Source organism: Lissotriton helveticus, chromosome 7, assembly GCF_964261635.1.
Source record: "Lissotriton helveticus chromosome 7, aLisHel1.1, whole genome shotgun sequence".
NCBI lineage: Eukaryota > Metazoa > Chordata > Amphibia > Caudata > Salamandridae > Lissotriton > Lissotriton helveticus.
The window spans coordinates 1803038313-1803061550 of NC_136068.1; the positions used below are offsets into that span (position 1 = coordinate 1803038313).

Consider the following 23238-nt stretch of genomic DNA (forward strand, 5'->3'; position numbering starts at 1 on the left):
CAATTGCTACAAAATCATTTTTCCTCCCAATCAATCTAAAGCTACAATAAAACGACTGAAGCATAACACTATTGAACGTTTCCCGGACTCCCTTTTCGTTGATCAATTTTACAATGGGTGTCTTGGGAGGCTCAAAAACGATCTCATTTTCTTCACTCGCGACACCCTCTCTTGGTCCAACACTTTTTACAATTCCCTCAACGTCACCTCCTCCTCCTCTATCCCCTATGGGAAACAACAAAAAATCTCCCCCTCTGAGTGCTTCAATGGCTACCTCACCATCTCACTCTATAACAACGGTACTGTCATGATCCAAGGCAAAGACACCTGCCTCTCGCTCTTTGACCACCTCTTCCCCTCCTTACTCCCCTCCTCTGCAATCGGGTTTCCCCCTGTCTCACCGTCCAGCTCCACCCATTTCTCCCTTTCTCCCACGCCGACCACACCCCACTCGAACTGGCTGCACTCTCGAGTAGCACAGGTCGGTCCTCTTCCCTCTCCGCCCCAACTTACCTCATCTCCTATTCCTCCCCCCTCACAGCATGTCCCCTCCCACATTACTTCAGCCCTACCATTAGCTAATACGCTCCTCGTACCATCCGCACTATCGCAATACTCAAATCTCTTTTCCTCCCCTATACTTCTCCCTATCACCCCCCTTCTTAGTTCACCTCCCCTCCAACCCTCTCCCCCAATTAATTTTCCCTATGCTTCCCTTATCCCTCCTTCCATCCCTCCTCTCCACCCCTTCATCCCCTCGCCTTTCATCCCGTTTTCGCCACATTCCCACTGCTTCTCTCCCCTCCCTCCTACTCCTCCAGTACTGCTGAACTACCCCCTATCCTCTCCCAGTAACCCCTCCCATCTCTCTCCCTCGGGCCCAGCAGGACTATTTCCCTTCCACAACTTCCCTCTCTTGCAATCCCCCTCACTCTGCCAGATGACCGTTCCCTCATCGCCACCTCTCCTAACTGTCTGGACCTCCACAACTACTGCACCTAACTTCCTCCCTAACCTCCTACATACCCATAACGCTACTCAGGCCTCCCCCCTCCTACTCCCCTACCGCCGTGTTCCGCACCTTTCTCCCTCTAAACTTGTCCTTAACTCCTCTCCCTCCTGCGACACCAACAATGACAACTCTCCTTTAACGCCCAATGCACTTACTCCACCTGTGAACCCCATACCCCAACTTACCTCCTGTCCCCCCACCTCTCCCCAACTCACCTCCTGTCCCCCCACCTCTCCCCAACTTACCTCCTGTCCCCCCACCTCTTCCTGCCTTCCACCACCAATACCACCGCCCCATGTCTCAATCGAGCCACCCTACCTTCCGTGCTCTGCCTCATTCTCACTGGAAAATACGCTAGGCTCTCTGATCACCTCCATCTCCCAGCTTACAGCTGCCATTTCACTTTTATGCTCGAAGATCTCCACCCATCCATGCACCTCTACTCCCTCTCAACCTCCCATGAGATGCACCTTGCCCCTTCACCCCAATACAGCCAAGTCCAACCTCTCGTCCGCAAACGTCTTGAATTCACACAAGCCCTTGAACGCCACCCTCCTTCAACAGACATACTCTAGCAACCCCACTATCTACTCTATTCCGACCATCACCTCTGTCAGAACAAAGCATCCACCTAAACCTTCACGAGCACCCCCACATAAGTACAATATCCCAATCACCCTTCAGAGCCCAAGTGCCCCCGTCACCAAAACAGTCTTGACAGAGCTGCGCTGTATGCTTCACAACTGCAGATCTGCAGTAAAACACAAACTTGAAATCTCCGATACCATCACCCTTCACAAACTTGACATGCTCTTCCTCACTGAGACCTGGTTCAATGATACCTCTCACTCTATTTTTGATCTCCTAGTACCCACAGGTTACTCCATATTTAGGAATGACAGAACTGACAACACGGGGGAGGTGTGGCAGTCATCTTTAGACACGCCCTCCAACTTAAGGCTTCTCCAAGCAGCTCCTCCCTCACCTTTGAATGCCTTTCTCTTGAGCTTCAATTGAAACACCGTCCATCACTCAGATTCCATATCATTTACCGCCCGCCTCGTAGTGGCCCCTCGTTTATAGAGGATCTCACTGACTTCATCAGCGACCAATATACACAAAGTGACAATCAGACCTTCGTGGGTGACTTTAATCTCCACTGGGGCGTATCGCAAGACTCCTCTGCGAACTCTCTGGCCACCTTCCTTTCTACTAACGATCTTATCCAACACTGCATTGAACCAACCCACTCTAAGGGTGCAATCCTGGACCTTGTTATTTCTAAAGCAGGCATGCTTTCTACCTCTTCCCCATTCCATGTAGATTGGTCTGACCACCACCTCATCCCATTCTCTCTTCAACTTTCACACTCTATAACTCTCGGCCAACCCAAGAGGGCCATCTCCTGGTTCCGTGATGCCAAAAATATTGATGTCGGTCCCCTCTGTGAATCAGCCTTGCTATCACTTCCAAGGCTAGACCCAAACATAGCTGTTGACGATCTCACCTCCCAATGCCTCACAGTCCTTGCAGCTGAAATTAATAACGTCGCTCCACTCAAAAGCAAAAGGATAAGGCCCACTCCCTCAGCACCTTGGTTCAACAAATCCCTTTATGAGGAAAGGAAGCAGCTAAGATTCCTGGAGTAGCAATGGAGGCAAGGGCCCTCCACAGACAATTTAGCCATGCTTCGCACAGCAAGATCCAGGTACCACAAGCATATCTTCCTTGAGAAAGCGGCGCACTTCAAAACCCTCCTTGACTCCGCCAAAAATAGACCTAAAAAACTATTCGAGCTCGTCAAGTCTCCGAGCTGCTCTCCCCCTTCTTCCGAGGTGGAGGATCCTACTAAGAGAGCAGCGGATTTCGCTATTTTCTTCGATGAAAAAGTGAAATCACTTGTGGATCAGGTCGCGCATCCTACACCTCCAGAGGAGCGCAAATTCTCAGCCATCTGGCAGAGCTTTGACCCCATATCTGAAGATGCCCTTCTCAAGTGCATACGCGAACCAAAGCCCTCCAACCATTCTCTTGACCCTATCCCCAGTGCAATTGCCTTGGACTTCTATACCCATTCCCTTTCCTATTGGGCCACTCTGATCAACCTCTCTCTCTGGCAAGGCTCCCTTCCTGTCCCCTTCAAAACTGGGCAGGTCACCCCTCTGCTTAAAAAGCCCACGGCTGATGCGAAGGACCTCAACAACTTCCGCCCCATCACTAACATTCCCTTCCTTGCGAAGATCACAGAAAGATGTGTAGCAAAACAACTCTCTCGTCATATCAAGGACAATGATCTTCTTGACAATTGTCAGTCTGGCTTCATGCAAAACTGCAGCACTGAAACAGCCCTACTGCAAGTGGTTGATGACGCGCTGAGGATACTCGATTCGGGGGGTCCTGTCTTCTAATTCTCCTGGACCTTTCTGCAGCCTTTGACACTCAATCACAACACCCTCCTCAATATCCTTCAACAGAGAATGGGCATGGAGGGCACTGTGCTTAAATGGTTTGCATCCTTCCTCTCTGACAGATCCCAAATGATCAAAATTGCGAACAGTCTTTCTTCTCCTGTGGCGGTAGGTCAGGGTGTTCCTCAAGGCTCTATACTTGCACCCACATTGTTCAATCTCTACTTAGAACCACTGGGAAACCTCCTAAGCAAATCCGGGATTCACTACCATCTCTATGCAGACGACACTCAACTCTACCTCAAGGTTGCCTCCACCCAGGATCTCTCCTTCCTAAGCTCTACTCTGGACTCCATCCAAAACTGGATGTCAACTCATCAACTGATTCTGAATCCTTCCAAAACTGAATTCCTCCTCACTCTCTCCCCCCCCCCGGTTCAATCATGGATGGATCAGCTGAATCTACTCAACACTAAACCCATCATTGTCGACAGCGCAAAATCCCTTGGAGTTATTCTAGACAAAAAACTCAATCTAACCCCCCACATCAATTCTATTGCAAAATCTGCTCGTTACCAACTGCGCCTTCTTTGGGGAATCAGACGCTTCTTCCCGGAACAGGACCTTATAACCCTGGTGCAAGCGCTGGTCCTCTCCAGATTAGACTACTGCAATTCTCTTCTTACTGGCCTCCCCAAATCTCACCTGTCCCCACTTAAGTCTGTTTTCCATTCAGCAGCTCGCTTCATTTATGGGGCCAAAAGAAGCGATCATATCACACCGATGTTATACACCCTTCGCTGGCTCCCCTTCGAGGCTAGAGCTATCTACAAGACCGCTTGTATCACCCACAAAGCCTTGCACTCCTCCTCTCCTCGCTACCTGGCGAATAAACTGAAACTCTATGGAGGCTCGAGACCATCACGTAATGCGGAGAATCTTCTACTTGAACCTCCCACGTTCAAGAAGGAGAGAACAATGGCCCAATCCTTTTCAGGCAACGCAGTGAGAATCTGGAACTCACTCCCGCCTCAGCTCCGGACCACTGCCTCCTCCCAGGCTTTCAAAAGGGACCTCAAAGTTCTCCTCCTCCAGAGGCACCTCCAAAAGTGATTCACGTCCTCTTGGTATTTGGAGGAAGACTCCCCACTACTGATATTTTCCATGCCCATGGAAGTGCCTTCCCAGGGTATTCCTGGGGTTGGAGTGTCTGCCTCTTTGGAGTATTTTCCATGTACCTGTGTTCGGTGCCCTTGTGTAACATGCACACACCACTTTGCCCTTGTATAACACGGTTTGCTACCTCTCACATGTTTTTATCTTTGATACTTGCATAAGTGCCACCTTGCCTACATAACGCTTGTTCGTATGCCTGAGTGTCTAGCACCGTTTGCAGTATTACACCTCAAATGATACTTTGTTCTCTCTTGTAACTGCACACTTTGTCACTTTTTTCTTCCTTTGCACTTTTTACTACCTCATGTATTTTTGGCTGCTCACAATTCTCACTACCTCATGTATTCTGTGTGCTCACAACTGTCACTTTTACCTTTACTACCTCATGTATTTTTTGTTGCTCACAATTTTTACTACCTCATGTATTCAGTTTTGCTCACAATTGTCATTATTACCTTTACTACCTCATGTATTTTTGGTTGCTACCTCATGTATATTGTTTGATCACAAATGTCACTATTACTTTATGTAACTTAACGTATGCTTTTGTAATGTTTCTCATTATGTTCCATTTCCGTTCCTTTTGTGAAGCGCTCTGACACCTTCGGGTAAAGTCCGCGCTATATAAAAATGCATAAATAAATAAATAAATAAAAGATCGATTCCTAGAAGGAGGAGGCGCGGGGCGGGAGGGGCAGGGCGGCCGCACCCCTCCAGGCCACACCCCCACTGGAAACACGGCACCTTCGCCCAGGCAGCGCCCCACCCCTCCAGGCAACCCCTCCCTGGAAGCACGGCGCCCCCGCCCAGGCAGCGCCGCACCCCTCCAGGCCACACCCCCACTGGAAACACTGCACCCTCACCCAGGCGGCGTGCACGCCCCGAGAAGCATAAATACACCGAGCTGGGAGCCACCGGCACACGGTGTAACCCTGGAAGCCATGCTGCTGCAAGGCACAGTGAGGGCTGCGCCTCTGCTCACCTGGATCCTGGCGGCCCTCCTTGTGGAAGGTAAGGACCCTTACCCCCTGCACCCCACGACCCGCGAGGCGCGTTATCTTTGATGTCAGACCCTCTCTCTCTAGAGCTTGTATTCCCCCTACACCCCTGCTGCACGCGAGGTTCCCTCTCTCTCGCTAGCATTTATCCGCGCAGCTCTACAGGCTGAAGGCGAGGTTCCCTCTGTATGTAACCTGTGTCGCCTGGGCCCTACAGGCTTAAGGTGAGGTTCCCCTCTCTCTCTAGAGCTTGTATCCCCCTACACCCCTGCTGCACGTGAGGTCCCCTCTCTCTCTAACATCTATCCGCGCTGCTCTACAGGCCGAGGGCTCTACAGGCTGAAGGTGAGGTTTTCTGTCTCTCTGCCGCCGTTATTCTCTGTTCCTTAGGATGAAAATGCCGCTCCGTAGACTAGTGCCACTTACTCTCTGTTCCCTGTATCCTGTCAGCTTTCCTGGCTGCAGATGAAGTTCACTCTCTCTCTAGAGCTTGTATTCCCCCTACACCCCTGCTGCACGCGAGGTTCCCTCTCTCGCTAGCATCTATCCGCGCTGCTCTACAGGGTGAAGGTGAGGTTCCCTCTGTATGTAACCTGTGTCGCCTGGGCCCTACAGGCTTAAGGTGAGGTTCCCTCTCTCTGTAGCCTGTATTCCCCCTACACCCCTGCTTCATGTGAGGTTCCCTCTCTCTCTCGCCTGTCTCCACGCTGCTCTACAGGCTGAAGCTGAGGTCCCTCTCTCTCTAGCCTGTCTCCACGCTGCTCTACAGGCTGAAGCTGAGGTCCCTCTCTCTCTAGCCTGTCTCCACGCTGCTCTAAAAGCTGAAGATGATTCCCTCTCTCTCTCTAGCCTGTATCCGCGCTGCTTTTCATGCCGAAGGCGAAGTTCCCACTGTTTGTAACTGCTGTGTCGCCTGGGCTCTACAGGATGACGGGGAAGTTTCCTCTCTCTAGAGCCTGTATCCATTCTACACCCTTGCTGCATGTGAGGTTCCTGCTCTCTCTAGCCTGTATGTATCTGCTTGCTCTGCTCTACAGGCATGGTTCTCTCTTATCTGTATCCTGTGTCGCCTGGGCTCTACAGGCTGAAGGTGAGCTTCCCTCTCTCTGTAGCCTGTATCTGTGCTTCTCTACAGGTTGAAGGTGAGGTTCATTGTGTGTGTAACCTGTGTCGCCTGGGCTCTACAGGCTGAAGGTGAGGTTCCCTCTCTCTAGAGCCTTTATCCCCCCCTACACCTCTGCTTCATGTGAGGTTCCATCTCTGTCTAGCATCTATCCGCGCTGCTCTACAGGCTGAATGTGAAGTTCCCTCTGTTTTTAACCTGTGTCGCCTGGGCTCTACAGGCTGAATGTGAGGTTCCCTCTCTCTGCAGCCTGTATCTGCGCTGCTCTACAGGCTGAAGGCGAGGGGCCCTCTCTGTAGCCTGTATCTGCGCTTCTCTACAGGCTGAAGGTGAGGTTCCGTCTCTCTAGAGCCTTTATCCCCCCCTACACCTCTGCTTCATGTGAGGTTCCATCTCTGTCTAGCATCTATCCGCGCTGCTCTACAGGCTGAATGTGAAGTTCCCTCTGTTTGTAACCTGTGTCGCCTGGGCTCTACAGGCTGAATGTGAGGTTCCCTCTCTCTGCAGCCTGTATCTGCGCTGCTCTACAGGCTGAATGTGAGGTTCCCTCTCTCTGCAGCCTGTATCTGCGCTGCTCTACAGGCTGAAGGCGAGGTGCCCTCTCTGTAGCCTGTATCTGCGCTTCTCTACAGGCTGAAGGTGAGGTTCCCTCTCTAGCCTTTATCTGCGCTGCTCTACAGGCTGACGGTGAGGTTCTCTCTCTCTCTAGCCTATATCTGCGCTGCTCTACAGGCTGAAGGTGAGGTTCCCTCTCTCTGTAGCCTGTATCTGCGCTGCTCTACAGGCTGCTGAAGGTGACGTTCCCTCTTATCTGTAACCTCTGTCGTCTGGACTCTACAGGCTGAAGGTGAGGTTTTCTGTCTCTAGAGGCTTTATTCTCTGTTCCTTAGGATGAAAATGCCGCTCCCTAGACTAGTGCCACTTACTCTCTGTACCCTGTATCCTGTCGGCTTTCCTGGCTGCAGATGAGGTTCCCTCTGTTGCCTGTATCCTCTGTGCTCTAAAGGTTGAAGGGGAGGTACCCTCTCTGTAGAGCCTGTAGTCTCTCTTGTCCCCTGGTTTAAAGTGTCCCCCTATTACCCGTATGCTCGCTGCTCTCCAGCTGAAGGCGAGGTGCTCTCGCTCTGTATCCTCTCTGCTGCCCCTCTCACCGCCCCCGGATGAAAGCGACCCCCTAATAGTGCTTAATTTGTAAAAAACGTACTGCTGGGGCCCTCGACAGGAGGACACTAGAGCTTGCACCATCTGTTGCCCCTGGCAGCACTGCCAATGACGGCACCAGCACTCTACTAATCATCACACTCTAAAAAGTGTGACCATTCATACTTTTACAGGCCCTCAAATCTATAAGAATGGCTTTGGAGGCAAATACTAATAATTGGAAATTTAAATTGAAATAATAAACAGAAGTTGTTGTGCGCGTACCTGAATTGCCTGACACCACTACCATGTGGCAGACAGTCATGGCAGACAGTCATAAGCCCCGGTGCTGGCAATTAAGTGCCGGTGCTGAGCACCTGAAAGCACCTGCACAAATAATAACCTGTATCCTCTGCTCTCCTGGTTTAAGGGTCCCTCTCGCTGTAGCCTGTATCCTCTCTGCTCATAAGGCGGAAGATTAGGTCTCATCATTGTCCACCCTGTATCCTCTGTACTTCCCTGGCTGATGGATGCGTTTCCTCTCTCTGATTCTTGTTGAAGTTGGTGTTCCCATTCCACAGCCTGTATCTTGTCTGCTCTCTTGACTGATGGTGAATCCATCCGCCCCACCTCTCTCCACACAGCTGTCAAGTAGTACCATGCGGGGTGTGACACACCATGTTTTTTTTGTTTTTTCTTCTAGTTATTAACATTGCATGTGCTGGGATTTTTTAGCCCATTCTTACAATGTTAAAAAAAGCAAAATTACAATGTGATGAGTAAAAAGCAAAGGCCGGAATAAGGGAGCCCACACGAAATAGGTTCACAAGACAGTTACAATGGGGGCATTTTGGAGCTCCGGGTGAGGTGCATTTTTGTTGCCCCCCTTTTTTTTTTTTGCAACAACATGAAGAGGTCATCACTCTTCCTCATAGCATGGCCTGTAATGTGTAGATCAAAAGGTAGTTCATTCTTTGAATAAATATATTGGTTTTATGTTGATGAAAATGTAATACAACCATTTAAATCTGATCCAGAGCATGCACAGGTGATGTGTGCAAGAGTGAGGAAACTCAGGTTGTGGTGGGAACTAGGTGCTGTGGGCAAGAGTGAAGCGGTACAAAAGGGGGTGGTGATGGACGGAGCATCTGAACCAATCAAACACTCACACCCAGTCAACAGATCTGGGTTTAATCCATCACCGTTCTTTAGCCCACTCTGCCACCCCAGTTCAGACATGGCCATATGCAAATCAGTCTGACCCAGTGCCTCATGGGAACAGTCCAGCCCGAACTGCCAAGCCATGCCTTCCCTCGACCGGAAACAAGCTTCCCAGGACCGGTCTCTGGCATTTCAGCCGTCTTCAGCCAGGCCTGCTTGAATCCAGTGGCAAAGTGAGCAAGGGACTCGCGTCTGAGCATACCCTGCCAACTTATGGCGAACAAAGCTGTACAAAAGGGGGTGGTGATGGATGGAACATATGAACCAATCAAACACTCACACCCAGTCAACAGATCTGGATTTAATCCATCACCGTTCTTTAGCAAAGAGTGAGGCAACTCAGTTTGTGGTGGGCACTGTGTGAGTAATAATAAGTTTTAATGCTCAATAATAATAATAATTATGATGAATATTAAGACTGAGCCTGCAGACATACCTAGACATCCTACTTGCAGGTGCCCACAAATCTAACTTTTCACCTCGTTGAAAATTCTTGGCATGTGACTATCAGTGTACCCCTCATTCAAGGTTATCTGTCCAAATTTCCTAAACACAGGCCAGGCCTTCTTCATTCTGAAAAGTGCCATAGTCAGGCCTGGTCCTGGCTGCCTGATATCCAGTGCAGTCCGTATGGACGCCCTAATGGGGGCTCCATAGAAAACTCTACCTGGCCTTTGCCTTCCGTCAGATTGGTAATATGGAAAGATGTGTAAGGCCAACACCGCAGGCAAGCTGGCATGTTCTCAGTTTTGGTCGCTGTAGCACAGACCTTGGCAACGCATTGCCATGTGAAGAATGACATGAAGGTGCCCCTTCTGCTGGTTTTCCAAATGAAAGTAAATGGAATGTGTATGGTCAAGCAGAGCCAGCAGGGGCGATGGGCCCGCCTCTCCATCCGCGAGCGCGTGCCCTCTGTCTCAGAGCACAGGTCCTTCCCACCCTCTGGCTGCACCCTGTGTGTGCTCTGCTCACCTTGTGTTTACCTAGACAGCTTGATCGTCTGCCATGATGGCACTCTCTCATGCCAGGCTCTGGCGGTTTCACTGCCCGGGTTGAGCACCTGCCAGGCTAAATTGCCCTCCACATGCCTCAACATGTGGTGCTTTTCAGCCTCCAGAGCTGCATAAGTGCAATTCATATGAGAGAAAATTAGCAAACAGTGGATTAATCTTCAAGTGAAAATCTAGAAAAACATTCAGGGGGCCGGGGTCGCAGGGGACGCAGCGGCGAGGGCAGTGAGGGACAACAAAGGTAACAGGAGGAAAAAGGGGCACAAAAATCGAGTGGAACAGAGGGCATAAGGGCACAAAAAACGAGGGAAAAATGAGTGGAACAGAGGGCAGAAAGGCTAAAAAAACGAGGGAAAAACGAAGTGGAACAGAGGGCAGAAAGGCACAAAAAACGAGGGAAAAACGAGTGGAGCAGAGGGCAGAGAGGCACAAAAAACGAGGGAAAAACTAGTGGAACAGAGGGCAGAACGGGCAGAGAGGCACGGGGCAGCGAGGGGAACAGAAGGGAAAACTGGGCAGAGACACGGGGGCAGCGAGGGGTGTAGAAGGAAAGACCGGGCAGAGAGAGCACGGGGACATCGTGGGGAACAGAGGGAAGACAAAGGAGCACGGACCACGTACAGGCAGCGGGGGAAGACAGACAACAGACTGCCTTTCTCTTTTTCCTCTCTTCTATTACTTTTTTTCTACAGCCTCTTTTTTTCTATTAATTTTGTATACTTTTCATAATGAATATTTCAATTATCTTTTTTTAGAAACTTTTGTGAATCTTTTCCGATACAAATATTTAACCTTCATTAATATGTAAATACCGGGTCTGATTAGCTTTTCTCAAGTTGTTATTACTGCGGTCTAATAATTATATAGACTTATTTCAAGCTGCTAATGCATTCATTAACTTTAAGTTGTTAAACATCAATACATATGTATGAAATAAGCAATTTGTAGCACTGAGACATTTTACCAGAATTAGTGTTTTCCATTCACAGCACACTTCATTTTAGTGCCCATTTTCAGGCTAATGGCAAACAACTTGTGGCAATGAGAATCGGTCTCTTCTGAAGGCATTGAAGATAGATATACATGTAGAAAGATTTAAATAAGTTCCTGGCCATGCTGCTCGGGGGCTCTAAGCTCAGATGGGCTCACAGGGGTCCACAGGGGTCCACAGGGGAGCTACGTACATGCGATCAGCAAGCATCTTCACCTGGAGTGACGAAAGCTGTATCAGTGCGGGACGTTGTTATTGTTATTGTTGGCTTCGGTTTATATAGCGCCAATTCACCGGCAGGTCTCAAGGCGCTCATGACCGAAGGACAGAACAACTATTAGAAGATCGGAAAGACCAGTAACACAATGAGGACTAAGTTGAACCCAAAGCCTCCCTGAATAGAAGTGTTTTTAACGATTTCCTAAAACGCAGAAGATTGCCTTCTTTGCGAAGGGACTCGGGTAGTCTGTTCCAGATTTGAGGAGTTAAAACAGAAAAGGATCTCCCACCCTTTGTTGCTAGTTTAAACCGTGGGCAAACTAACAGCTGAGCATCAGAAGACCTCAGCCTTCGTTCAAGTTTATACACCTCCAACCGTTCTTTAATATAGGCAGGTGCTTGCCCATAGATTGCCTTATGGGCCATGCATAAGCTTTTGAACTCTGCCCTTTGCCTAATGGGTAGCCAATGAAGGCTCTGTAACAAAGGAGAGGCGTGGGATCTTCTCGGGAGCCTGAAAATGAGTCGTGCGGCGTCATTCAGGACAACCTGCAATCTATTGGTCAAGATTTTCGGCAGACCTAAATAGAGAGCATTCCCGTAGTCCAGCCTCGAGATGATTGTAGCAGAGACTACTGTGCGAAGCATGGACGGGGAGAGAAGAGGAACTAACTTGCGCAACTGCCTAATTAGACCAGTTCAAGTCCCCACAACTGAGGAAATCTGGCTGGCCATTGACAGTTCGCAGTCAATCTTAATACCAAGACTTTTCACCTTGTCACATGGTATTGGGGTGGGGCCTAATTCCTGGGGCCAATATAGATCACTCCAGGGGGAACTTGTAGTCGAGACCACTAGAACTTCAGTTTTTTCAGGATTAATTTTCAACAGATTTGCAGTCATCCAACTGACTGCATATCTGAGAATATCCTGCGCGTATTTCTGCACGGAGACCGTATTGTGCATGCTAAGTAGCAGCTGGGTGTCGTCAGCGTAATTAAACACACGGCAACCCACATTGGCCAAGGAGTTAATCAATGGTTGTAGATAAAGATTAAACAATAATGGGGATAGTGCGGAACCCTGTGGGACTCCGCACGTCAAGTTACCCACCTCCGATATGCCGTCCCCCAGCTGAATCCGTTGTGTCCTTCCCGACAGGAAGGATTGAAGCCACTGAAAGGCCGTATCCCGAATCCCGAAATTGGCCAATCTATCCAAGAGCAGGGCATGGCTGACAGTATCGAACGCCGCTGATGGATCTAAAAGTATCAGGGTGCTCGGTTTCTTGCTGTCAGCCATCCCTCTAAGCTCATCCAGCACCGAGAGCATCACCAACTCGGTGCTGTGGTGTGCACGAAACCCTGCCTGACGTTCCTGGAAGAGATGGTGTGACTCCAGAGACGAGGCCAGGGACTTCAGCACATGTTGTTCTAAGATTTTGGACAAGAACGGGAGTTGGGAAAAGGGCCTATAGTTTTTCAAAATAGTGGGGTCGGCTCCTGGCTTCTTTATCCGAGGCTTCACTCGTGCTTCCTTGAAACTGGCTGGTAACAGTCCTGTTTCCAATGAGTTGTTCAGAAGGGAGATGATGTGATCTTCTAGAATAGGGCGCGCTAAACGGAAGACACTAGGCGGGCATGGATCTGCCGGAGAGCCTGATTTAGTTTTTCTCATAAGTTGCTCAAGACTCACCGGATCTATCAATGGTAACTTTGAAATAAGGACTTCCGAAGGGGTCTGGACATCCTGTGACATGATAGATCCAGTCACAGTACCATTCCTAATATCACAGAGAATGGTTTCTACCTTCTCCAGAAAGTAGTCTTGAAACATATTACAACTAATTGTTGTTTCAGTGTTTTCAGGTTTTTTGCTCAGCTCTGTTAATATTTTGAATGTTTCTTTCTGAACATTCTCAGCCTAGTTTATACGGGTTTCGTAATATTTTGCTTTAGTAGCCAGAATGAGTTTTTTGTATGAGTTGAGCGAATTTTTATACTGCTCTCGATCCCCTTCATCTTTTGTTCTCCTCCAGTTTCTTTCTACATGACGGAGCCCCTTCATCTTTTGTTCTCCTCCAGTTTCTTTCTACATGACGGAGCCCCTTCATCTTTTGTTCTCCTCCAGTTTCTTTCTACATGACGGAGCTTCTTTTTATGGTCCCTCAAAGGCGGTGTAAACCATGGTGCCCCCCTTCCTGCTTCTTTAGCTCTATGTAGCCTCTCCGGTGCGATCTGATCAATCGCTTTACTCAGACTTCAATCGCTTTACTCAGACTACACACTATGTCCCTATAATCCTGATCTAAATTGCCATTAAGGGCCATTGGTTGAACAAATTCCGAAAGGGTATCCGTTAAACTTTGTAAGTCAACTTTCCTTTATTGACGGACTTTCTTCATTTTAGAGGGTGGTTGTGTCAGCTTAGCATCAATAGGGATATCACAATAGACCAGGTGGTGGTCCGACCAAATGCAAGGTAGAATGTCCAAAAGAGCCACCTTAGGATCTAAAGTCCAAATAAGATCAAGGATGTGTCCCTTTATATGTGTAGGAGCTTCTACCAGTTGCCTAAAACCCAGTGAGGACATGGTTGTCTCCAAGAATCGAGCTGCCGGCTCCTTATGAGCCTGTCCCAATGTAAATTAAAATTCCCGGTTACCACTACTTTTTTATATCTTGAACAAATGTCAGATATAGTGGACATAAATAGGTAATTGAAGGCTGAAGTAGAATTGGGTGGACGATAAACTGTGAGAATCCCAAGACACAAATTATCAAACATGATTTTAACTCCAAAAACGTCGGCTAAATCCACTGTTTCTGCCACTATTTTAACTACTGTTAAGGTTTTTTTAAACAGAATTGCTGCTCCCCCCCGAGCATTATCTGCATGATTGTGCCATACTACATCATACTCATTCGGAAGAGCGGCTATGATGTCTGGCAGTGAATTGTCCCCTCAGCGAGAGTTAGGACATCAATATCTTCATCCTGAAGCAGGGAGAATATTTCTAAATTATGTTTGTGCAGTGACCTTTTATTTAAACAGGTCAATTTCAGGGACCATGGATGGGATCCAGTCAAACCAATAGATGATCTTACAATGGACATCTCGTCCAATCTAGTCATCGTGGCTAAATCTAGGGACTGGCCCTCCCTATCAAGCTGATGTAGCTCTCCCGAGGTATAGACACGCCGCCGACCAAGAGTCGAGGCCCCCGTGCGCGGATGGGCGCAGACGGGCTGGACTCTGGCGTGACTCCGGCGTGCTCACGCTGCGCATTAGCATGGCCGCCCTAAATAGCTGCCTATGGACACTAGCACGCCAACAAAGATGGCGCCGCCGGTCATCCCGTGTTTCCCCCAAGATGGCCGCCGGTGAAAAGAGGGATGAAAGGGACCCGCCAAAATGCGGTACGTTACAGTATTATAGTGCAAGTAAGCTGGGATTGGCCAAGTTTAAAAACAAGGGAAATATAACGAAATGCAAATCAAATAAAAAACGGGTAGTTTAAAACTCTCTATTGCCCACCGCAATATGAGGCCTGAAACGCGATCTCCCAAAGCCCTGCAAAGTTGAATAAAGCTCCCTACCTGGTCAAGACTTGGACCCTGATTTGCCCGCCCTAAATAGCTGCCTATGGACACTAGCGCGCCAACAAAGACGTCATGAGTTGTCGCTCCAGCTGCCTTCTTGTACCTACAGAGGAAGACAACCTATCGCATTTATAACCAAGTGACTTGTCTTGTTTAAAAGAAATTTGTATTAAATTAGCACAGTTAATTAAAACCATTGCAATAGAGTGTCATCATAGCTCAGTTACCACGTTAAAAGCAAAAACTAAGAAAACCATAAAGTTTAAGTTCATATACATATAACTAACAAGGCAGTCTTGTAGTTACCATTGTAATCACGTAACAGGTTTCCAGAGCCAAGAATACAATAAATTAGTACAGGAATACTAAGACGGGGCAAAAAAAGTCGGTGATACTTTTTTGGGGGGAGGAACTGGAAGGGCAGGGGCAAGAGAGGGTAAAAAGATTGTCCAGGTGTCTCACATATTTTCCAGACCTTGCAAGCTCTTGAATGTCTAAGGAAGTAAAGCGAAGGTCCGATGCCTCCCAACATGTTCTGATGCCCTCATTTTAAATATAAGGGTTTTAAAAGAAGTCTTCTGGGAGCGTCAAGGGCGGGACAGCGATACAGAAAAGGGGGTGGTGATGAACAGAGTGTCTGAATTAAGCAGACCACTCTTACCCAGTCCAAAGATCAGGGCTTGATCCATCACCGTTATTTATCTCACTGCCCCATCCCAGCTCAGAACCTGGCTATATGCAAATTAGTCTGTCCCTGGCCCAGTGCATCATGGGAACAGGGCAGACCAAACTACCAAGCCAATTCTTCACCAGAAAGGAGACAAGCTACCGGGGACCGGTTTCTGGCATTTCAGCCTCTTCGGCCCGGCTTGCTTGAATCCTGATGGAGCAGTGAGAAAGGGACTCATGTCTGAGTATACCCTGCCACACCTATAGTGGCCAAAAACGATACAGAAAAGGGGGTGGTGATGAACAGAGTGTCTGAATTAAGCAGACCACTCTTACCCAGTCCAAAGATCAGGGCTTGATCCATCACCGTTATTTATCTCACTGCCCCATCCCAGCTCAGAACCTGGCTATATGCAAATTAGTCTGTCCCTGGCCCAGTGCATCATGGGAACAGGGCAGACCAAACTACCAAGCCAATTCTTCACCAGAAAGGAGACAAGCTACCGGGGACCGGTTTCTGGCATTTCAGCCTCTTCGGCCCGGCTTGCTTGAATCCTGATGGAGCAGTGAGAAAGGGACTCATGTCTGAGTATACCCTGCCACACCTATAGTGGCCAAAAACGATACAGCCCTGATCTCTTGACTGGGTGAGAGTACTCTGCTTAATTCAGAGACTCTGTCCATCACCACCCCTTGTTGTAAATAATAATAAGGGCGGGACAGCAGCACAGAAAATGCAACCATGATTCAGACCTGTAGTTGCACAGTCTGCAGGCCCCCTCCTCACTTGTTGGAGCCCATCGGTTGAAGGCAGTGGAGCGCAGACCCTAGAGACGCATGAACATTATATTCTTCTGGGCCACTGCGTTCAGACTTTCCAGGAGGTAAGATTGAGGTACCCCAGGGAGGTATGAGTTAGTCAAGGGAAGCAGGATAGTTGTTGTTTTTAGAACCTGGATGTCCATCCGGTAGGAAATTTGTGTGACCTGCTTATTGATAACCCTTTTCCAGACTTTGTATGGAATAGTGTCTGCAGTTAGTAATGAGTTGTCGATGTCTAGCGTTTTTATGGCCTTTATAATTTGACTATTCCACGGATTCCCAGAGTTGGCAAGAGTTTCTTTTAACCCGTGCTTTTAGGGTGTTGTCTGCGGCTTTTAGTGTCCTTATAAAGTATTTCAGGATATCAGCCTCACAGAAAATAGATTGTCTTTGAAGGCCCAGCTCCAGTCGCAGTCTTGCCCTGTGGATGAATATCAGAAGATGGAAGATTTTTTTATAAATGAAAACTTGGGCGTGGTCGAGACTGGCTGAGCATGCGCCAGGAAAGGCCTGATGCCCATAGTTTGAGGCGGGGAGAAGAGTGGCTTTAATCACCTTCACAATCAGTTCGGCAGAAGGACTACTCAGGGACTGGTTGAGTCGGGTCAGAGAGTATGTTATTGCTCCAGCTCACTTTTTCAAGGCGGCTAGGTGGACTGATGATCTGGAAGACTCGCTAAACAAGATCCCAGGTAATTGTATTTTGATGTTGTTTTGATCTTTGGGGGGGGCCCAATGTTCCACGTTAAACTTTTCTTGTTCTTGCAACAGCCGAATATCAAAACCTTCGTCTTATCCTGGTTGACTTTTAGAGCGTTAGCAGTATTATATTTGTGGAGCGTGCTTAAGGCTCTTTGGAGGCCAGATTTTGCCTGGTCCATTATAACAATATAGTCGGCATATTGCACAATGTGCAGGTTCGTTTTTGCGAGGCCCAGTTTTGGCGGAAGGAGATTGCTTTTCTCCAGGAATCTTCCCATATCGGCGGTGTAAAGGTTGAAAAAGAGGGGGGCGAGAACGCAACCTTGCTTTAGGCCATCTGAGGTTGGAATTTTTGCAGAGACTGTCGCTGGGCCAGTTCTGACTCGTACCCATGTGTTCTTATGCAACTAGATAAGGGCTCCTAGCAGACTCTGAGGGATCCACCACTTGTCTAATTCCCTCCATAAGGTGTTGCGAGACACTTTATCAAAGGCAGCGCTGTAGTCTATAAAGCAGCAATTAAGGGGGAGATGATTTTTTTTGCGCTGCTTGTTGACTCAGGTTGGCTAGAGTGGTGATGTTGTCTATAGTGGAGGTCGGGGATCGAAACCTACTTTGAAAGTATGGTAGAATGTTGTATTCCGCTACCCATTTTTCTAGCGACCAGAGAAGACCCCGGGCATATACCTTGGCCTCAATATCTAATAGAGCAATGAGTCGGTAATTATCTGGGAGAGAGGGCTCTCCTTTCCTAAAATATGGGCATAATATCGAGCCTTTCCATAAGTCTGGTAGCCGATAGGTAGTAAACGCGTTGTTGTATAAGGGGACTAATAGCTTAACCCAATCTTCCAGTGCACATTTGAATACCGCAGATGGAAGGCCGTTGGGCCTGGGAACGCCATCGTTTTTCATGGCTTTCAAATACTTGGAGACCTCGGCCGGAGTAGTCAGCTCATGGGTTTCTATCTGCGTAATATCAACACGATCTCTAATTTCGCCCTCCACAGGGTCCAGGGTATCACAGCAGTATTGTTGAATCACATGCTGGTACCAATCTTCTTCAGGGACTGCATTCCCCCTGCTCCTATTGGAGGAACGAAGTTTATTTATATAGTTCAAAAAATGGATCAGTTTTTTTTCCCTTTGACAGGGCAAATATTTTTAGCCAGTCAATCTGTTCTTTTTGTTTCTTGGCTTCCCATGTTGATTTTTTGTAGGCTTTGCGCAGTAAGGCCATATTATTAGCAGAGTACTCTGTGCCTTTCAATTTGTGCAGGCGCACAACCCTCCTTAGGGCACTTCTTTGGATGGCTAACGCCGGGTTAAAAATCTGCTTCAGGAAAGGCCTGGGGGGTCTGTCGTGAGCTTCAGGGCCTGTTAAGAGGTCTCGTAATTTGACAATGGCTTTGTCCCACCAGTGATGGAAGTCTGTGGGAGCATTATGCGTGAAGTTTGGAGTTGTTCCCATGAGCCAAGTGCCCACCATATCGGAACCTGAAGTGTCCCATTTAATTCGTCTGACTAGAGTGTGGAATTCGACCTGCATTGAATGCCCCACTTCAGTTATTTCGGCAGCGGCAGGCACTTGCAGGTCCATTGTTACAGTCAAAGGGTTATGGTCGCTCTCGGTACGAGTGGGGATTTCCTTCATGATTAATTTGTTTGCCAGAGATGGTGATAAAACAATGTAGTCAATGGTCGAAAGTTTCCTAAAATGTTGGGGACAGATGGACACCAGAATCCTGATCCAATACAATTTGCTTCGCAGAATTTAAATTGTAATTGGTTAAAGTGGTCTAGACTTCTTGCTCTTTAGTTTTGGTGACTGCGTGGGCGTTGGAAACCAGGTCTCTGATGTTGCAATTGCCCAATAACAGTACTTCTGCAGAGGTGAATTCCAATAAAAGTTCTTCCAGATGTTTGACCAATAGGACTGTTGCCATTGATTTTGATGTTTTAGCTATATTGTGGTAACAGTTAATTAAGATCAAGGGAAAGGAATTGCTTGAAGTTGAAAGACCGGTAATTGGTACAGTTTGCTCTGCCGTTAAGTTCTGATAGATGGGAGTAGCTGCGATCTTGCACCTGTGTTTAATGAAAATGGAGATGCCCCCAGAAGGTCTTCCATAGGAATTGGGCTGGGAGGCTGATTGAAAGAGTTCATAATAGCCGTGGAGAGCCGATGGAGATAGAGACCAAGTCTCTTGAAAACAAATGATGTCATTTTATTCAGATATTCCACTGCTGATATGGATGAGAGGGTTGACTTCAAACCAGCCGCATTCCAAGAAGAAATGGTCAGTTTGGAGTCTGACTGTTTGGCTTCCCCGTTATTAGGGGTACTGCTGGGAGCATATGGTTGGAGGCTCTCGATGGAAGTATCCATAGCGGCTGTAAGTATTGTGGGAGACAGGGAGACTGGATTTACAGCTCACCAGACTTTGATTGTTATTACATGAAATGTTTATGAGGTTATCCGCTTTTGAAGCGTCTGACAGCCAAACATGGGTTGCACCCTGAGTCCCCTTCAGTACGCTGATGTGCGGCCTCACTGGATCATCCTGAAGAAGAATGTGGGGATATTTTTGTTGTAGGGGGACCCAAAGTTCTATGCCCCAGTCTTCATAGAGGCTGGCTTCCCCAAAAATTGAATCCCTTAGGGATTCTCATGACCACGTTGTAAAAGTTGCTTCTGAACCCCCTTTGTCTGGTATTGAGACAAACTTGACTGATGTAAGATCAGGAGAAGTAACCCCAGAAAGTGCCGGAACATGCTTGAATAAGCGGATGAGGTTGTTTCTATTAAGGATGTCGTGCGGGCCCTTGTGTACAAAGTGAGGAAAAAAAACAAGTTCTGCGTCTTTTTCCGGACTTGATATTTCTGTCTCCCAACTATTTCGGGTGGAGGCACTGGGACCTTGAGTTGTTGGGGTTGAACTTCAGATAGACGATAATTCCCCACCAGTTGACTTTCCCCTCCCAAGACATGTATCAATTGAGACTGAGAAGGCCTCTGCATTTGTATAGGGTAGTCCCGAAGAGTTTTGGTTGGGTCACCTGACGAGTGACACAGAGAAGGGCCCGTCAGTACACCTTCTGTTGTAATTTGGAAATCTACGTTGGTTTGTTTTGCATTTTCCAAGCATTTGTTTGGGCTGTTCCAAATGTTTGGGACTTCCCTTAGGGGCTGAGCTATGCTGTCTTGCCTGCCCAGGCGTTTGCCTTGAGAGGCTGTCCCGTTTGGTTTTTGTTGACAAAGATCCATGCTTCGCGATTGAGTATATTTCAGTGATTCCAGAGGCCGTGGGGGTTCCCTTAGGCACTTACTCTGTTAATGACCGGAGATTATCGGTGGCATTATTATTGTCCATGAAAGTCATTCTAGTCTCAGGGGTTTTCATTTTAAGTTTTGAGGCCTGGTTAAAAATGGGGAAGTGGGAGAGCCTCCTCGCTTCAGAAGCTGGCATACTAGATGCCCCTGTCCCGTCGAGCCCGAGCTCCTTTTTGCAAGACGTTGTTTTTTGGATTGTTTTTTTAAGTTTCTTTCTCTCCCTCCTAGACAATGGTGGTTTAGTAGGAGGATTAGATGGCAGGTAGGAGATGTTTGAATGGGCTGGGTCAGTGAGATCAGACTGCGTAATCGCCGATGGGATGGTCATTAGACCGCTGATGTTAGTGGACTCCAAGCCAACTTTGGGATCATTTCGGCTTGTCGCCAATGACAAGCAAGGCGAAAAAAGGTGAATTTTTGAGGTCTAATTCCAAGGAGGGGGAGATAATTCTTTTCGCTGATGGTAGGGAATCCAATGTTGCTACACACAAGGACTGTTCAGTGGGTAGACCGGTTTGAGCCGCTTGAGTGGATTTCGGTTTCTCGTTTCTATTGGTGTTGAGCTTCACGCTGTCCAAAAGCGAGCCCAGAATTTCTGGAAGAGATGAAAGTGTGTTAATTAGTGGACAATAGGAGCAAGAGTTTGAACAATCGGGAGGCCCTAATTACCTTTCGAGAGAGCTTAGCCTGGAGCCCAAGTCAAATAGTGCTAAAGCTGAAGTTTGAATTAAGTCAATCTGTAGTTCCATTTTCTGAGATTGCCATAACAGAACTGTTGCAATTGAGTCTTTCTTTACGTGAAGGGACGTCAACGAGACCAGGAAACGACTTATAGGCTCCAAGGGGGTAGATGGGTCAATGTCTTCTTGCACAGTGCTAAAGAATTGTAGTGAGGGCTGAAGCTCGGTGTATGGGCTAGGGAATCCTCGATTCGTGCTTCTAGGGAAGCCAAAAATCGATCGGATAGGTTTTTACATGACAAGGGACTTTAAAACTTTGGGCTCTTCCTTAAAGATGAGGAGTCACTGGGCTCAATTTGATGTATACCCGGGCTGCATCGCAGTGCGGACTTCGATAATGAATGAGTTGCTGCCGGGTCTCTGCTGCTTTCTTGAAGATTTAAAGGGGCGGCCAAGGTGCCGACATGGACTTGGGCTTGAACTTGTAATTTGGCCACAATATTCTGCCCAGGCAGTGGTGGTTAAAGCTCTAGAGATTGGAACTTGGAATCCGTCGCTTTTAAGTTTATTTCTAGGTAACGTAATGGTCATTCCACATTGTCTCAGTATTAAGCACACATTTTTACGCCTTTACATTTCGGTAGATTAAACCTACTGGAATTCACCTGGGGAAAACTACCGGGATGCGATATATACCTCACCCAGTGCTTTGAATTCAGAACCCTGCAAAAGCGGGTTTGCATAGGGATTGGAATTTTTATGCCCGGACCACTGTTGCACAGCGATGCTCATCATGGTGTGCAATGGGCGTGCATGCAGACGCCTTGGATCACACACCATGGTGTGCAAAGGGTCTGCATGCAGATGCCTATGTTTGCATACCATGGTGTGCAATGGGCCTGCATGCCGACGCCTTGGTTCACACACCATGGTGTGCATTGGGTCTGCATGCAGATGCCTTGGTTCACACACCATAGTGTGCAATGGGTCTGCATTCAGATGCCTTGGTTCACACACCATAGTGTGCAATGGGTCTGCATGCAGATGCCTTTGTTCACACATCATGGTGTGCAATGGGCCTGCAGATGCCTTGGTTCACACACCATGGTGTGGATGTATGTCATTACATCGCATTCTAATACCACGCATACCATTACAACGCGGGTATTACAACGTGATGACAATGACATCGCATGCCATTACATCGCATACTTTTACCACAAGTATGCTTTTACCACGCATGCCATTACAACGCAAAGGCATGCGTGGTAAAGCTATACTTATGGTAAAAGTATGCAAAGTAAGTTACATCTCTATCCCTACACCTACACAACAAACTACTCCCACCCTTACACTACCCTAAACCCTAAAACACTACTACGCTACCCACACTACTCCCACCCCTACACTACCCTAAACCCTAAAACACTACTACGCTACCCACACTACTCCCACCCTTACACTACCCTAAACCCTAAAACACTACTACGCTACCCACACTACTCCCACCCTTACACTACCCTAAACCCTAAAACACTACTACGCTACCCATTCTACTCCCACCCCTACACTACCCTAAACCCTAAAACACTACTACGCTACCCACACTACTCCCACCCTTACACTACCCTAAACCCTAAAACACTACTACGCTACCCACACTACTCCCACCCTTACACTACCCTAAACCCTAAAACACTACTACGCTACCCACACTACTCCCACCCTTACACTACCCTAAACCCTAAAACACTACTACGCTACCCACACTACTCCCACCCCTACACTACCCTAAAACACTACTACGCTACCCACACTACTCCCACCCCTACACTACCCTAAACCCTAAAACACTACTACGCTACCCACACTACTCCCACCTTTACACTACCCTAAACCCTGAAACACTACTACGCTACCTACACTACTCCCACCCCTACACTAGCCTAAACCCTAAAACACTACTACGCTACCCACACTACTCCCACCCCTACACTACCCTAAACCCTAATACACTACAATAAACATACACTACACTACCCTAAAACCTAAATCACTACACTACATAAACACTACACTACTCTCCCTAATACACTACACTAAATAAACACAACACCACAACACACACTAA

The 23238-nt window shown here is 47.8% G+C and overlaps 1 protein-coding gene across 1 annotated transcript in view; it reads left to right on the top strand.

The window, feature by feature from the left end:
- Positions 1-5350: 5350 nt before the first annotated feature.
- Positions 5351-23238, top strand: part of LOC144770783 (phospholipase A2 inhibitor gamma subunit B-like) — a 91094-nt gene continuing 73206 nt past the window's right edge. The window contains exon 1 of the mRNA XM_078655537.1: positions 5351-5607. Within this exon, the coding sequence (XP_078511663.1) occupies positions 5538-5607 (70 nt within the window). The 5' untranslated portion in view covers positions 5351-5537. The remainder of the gene's footprint in view (positions 5608-23238) is intronic.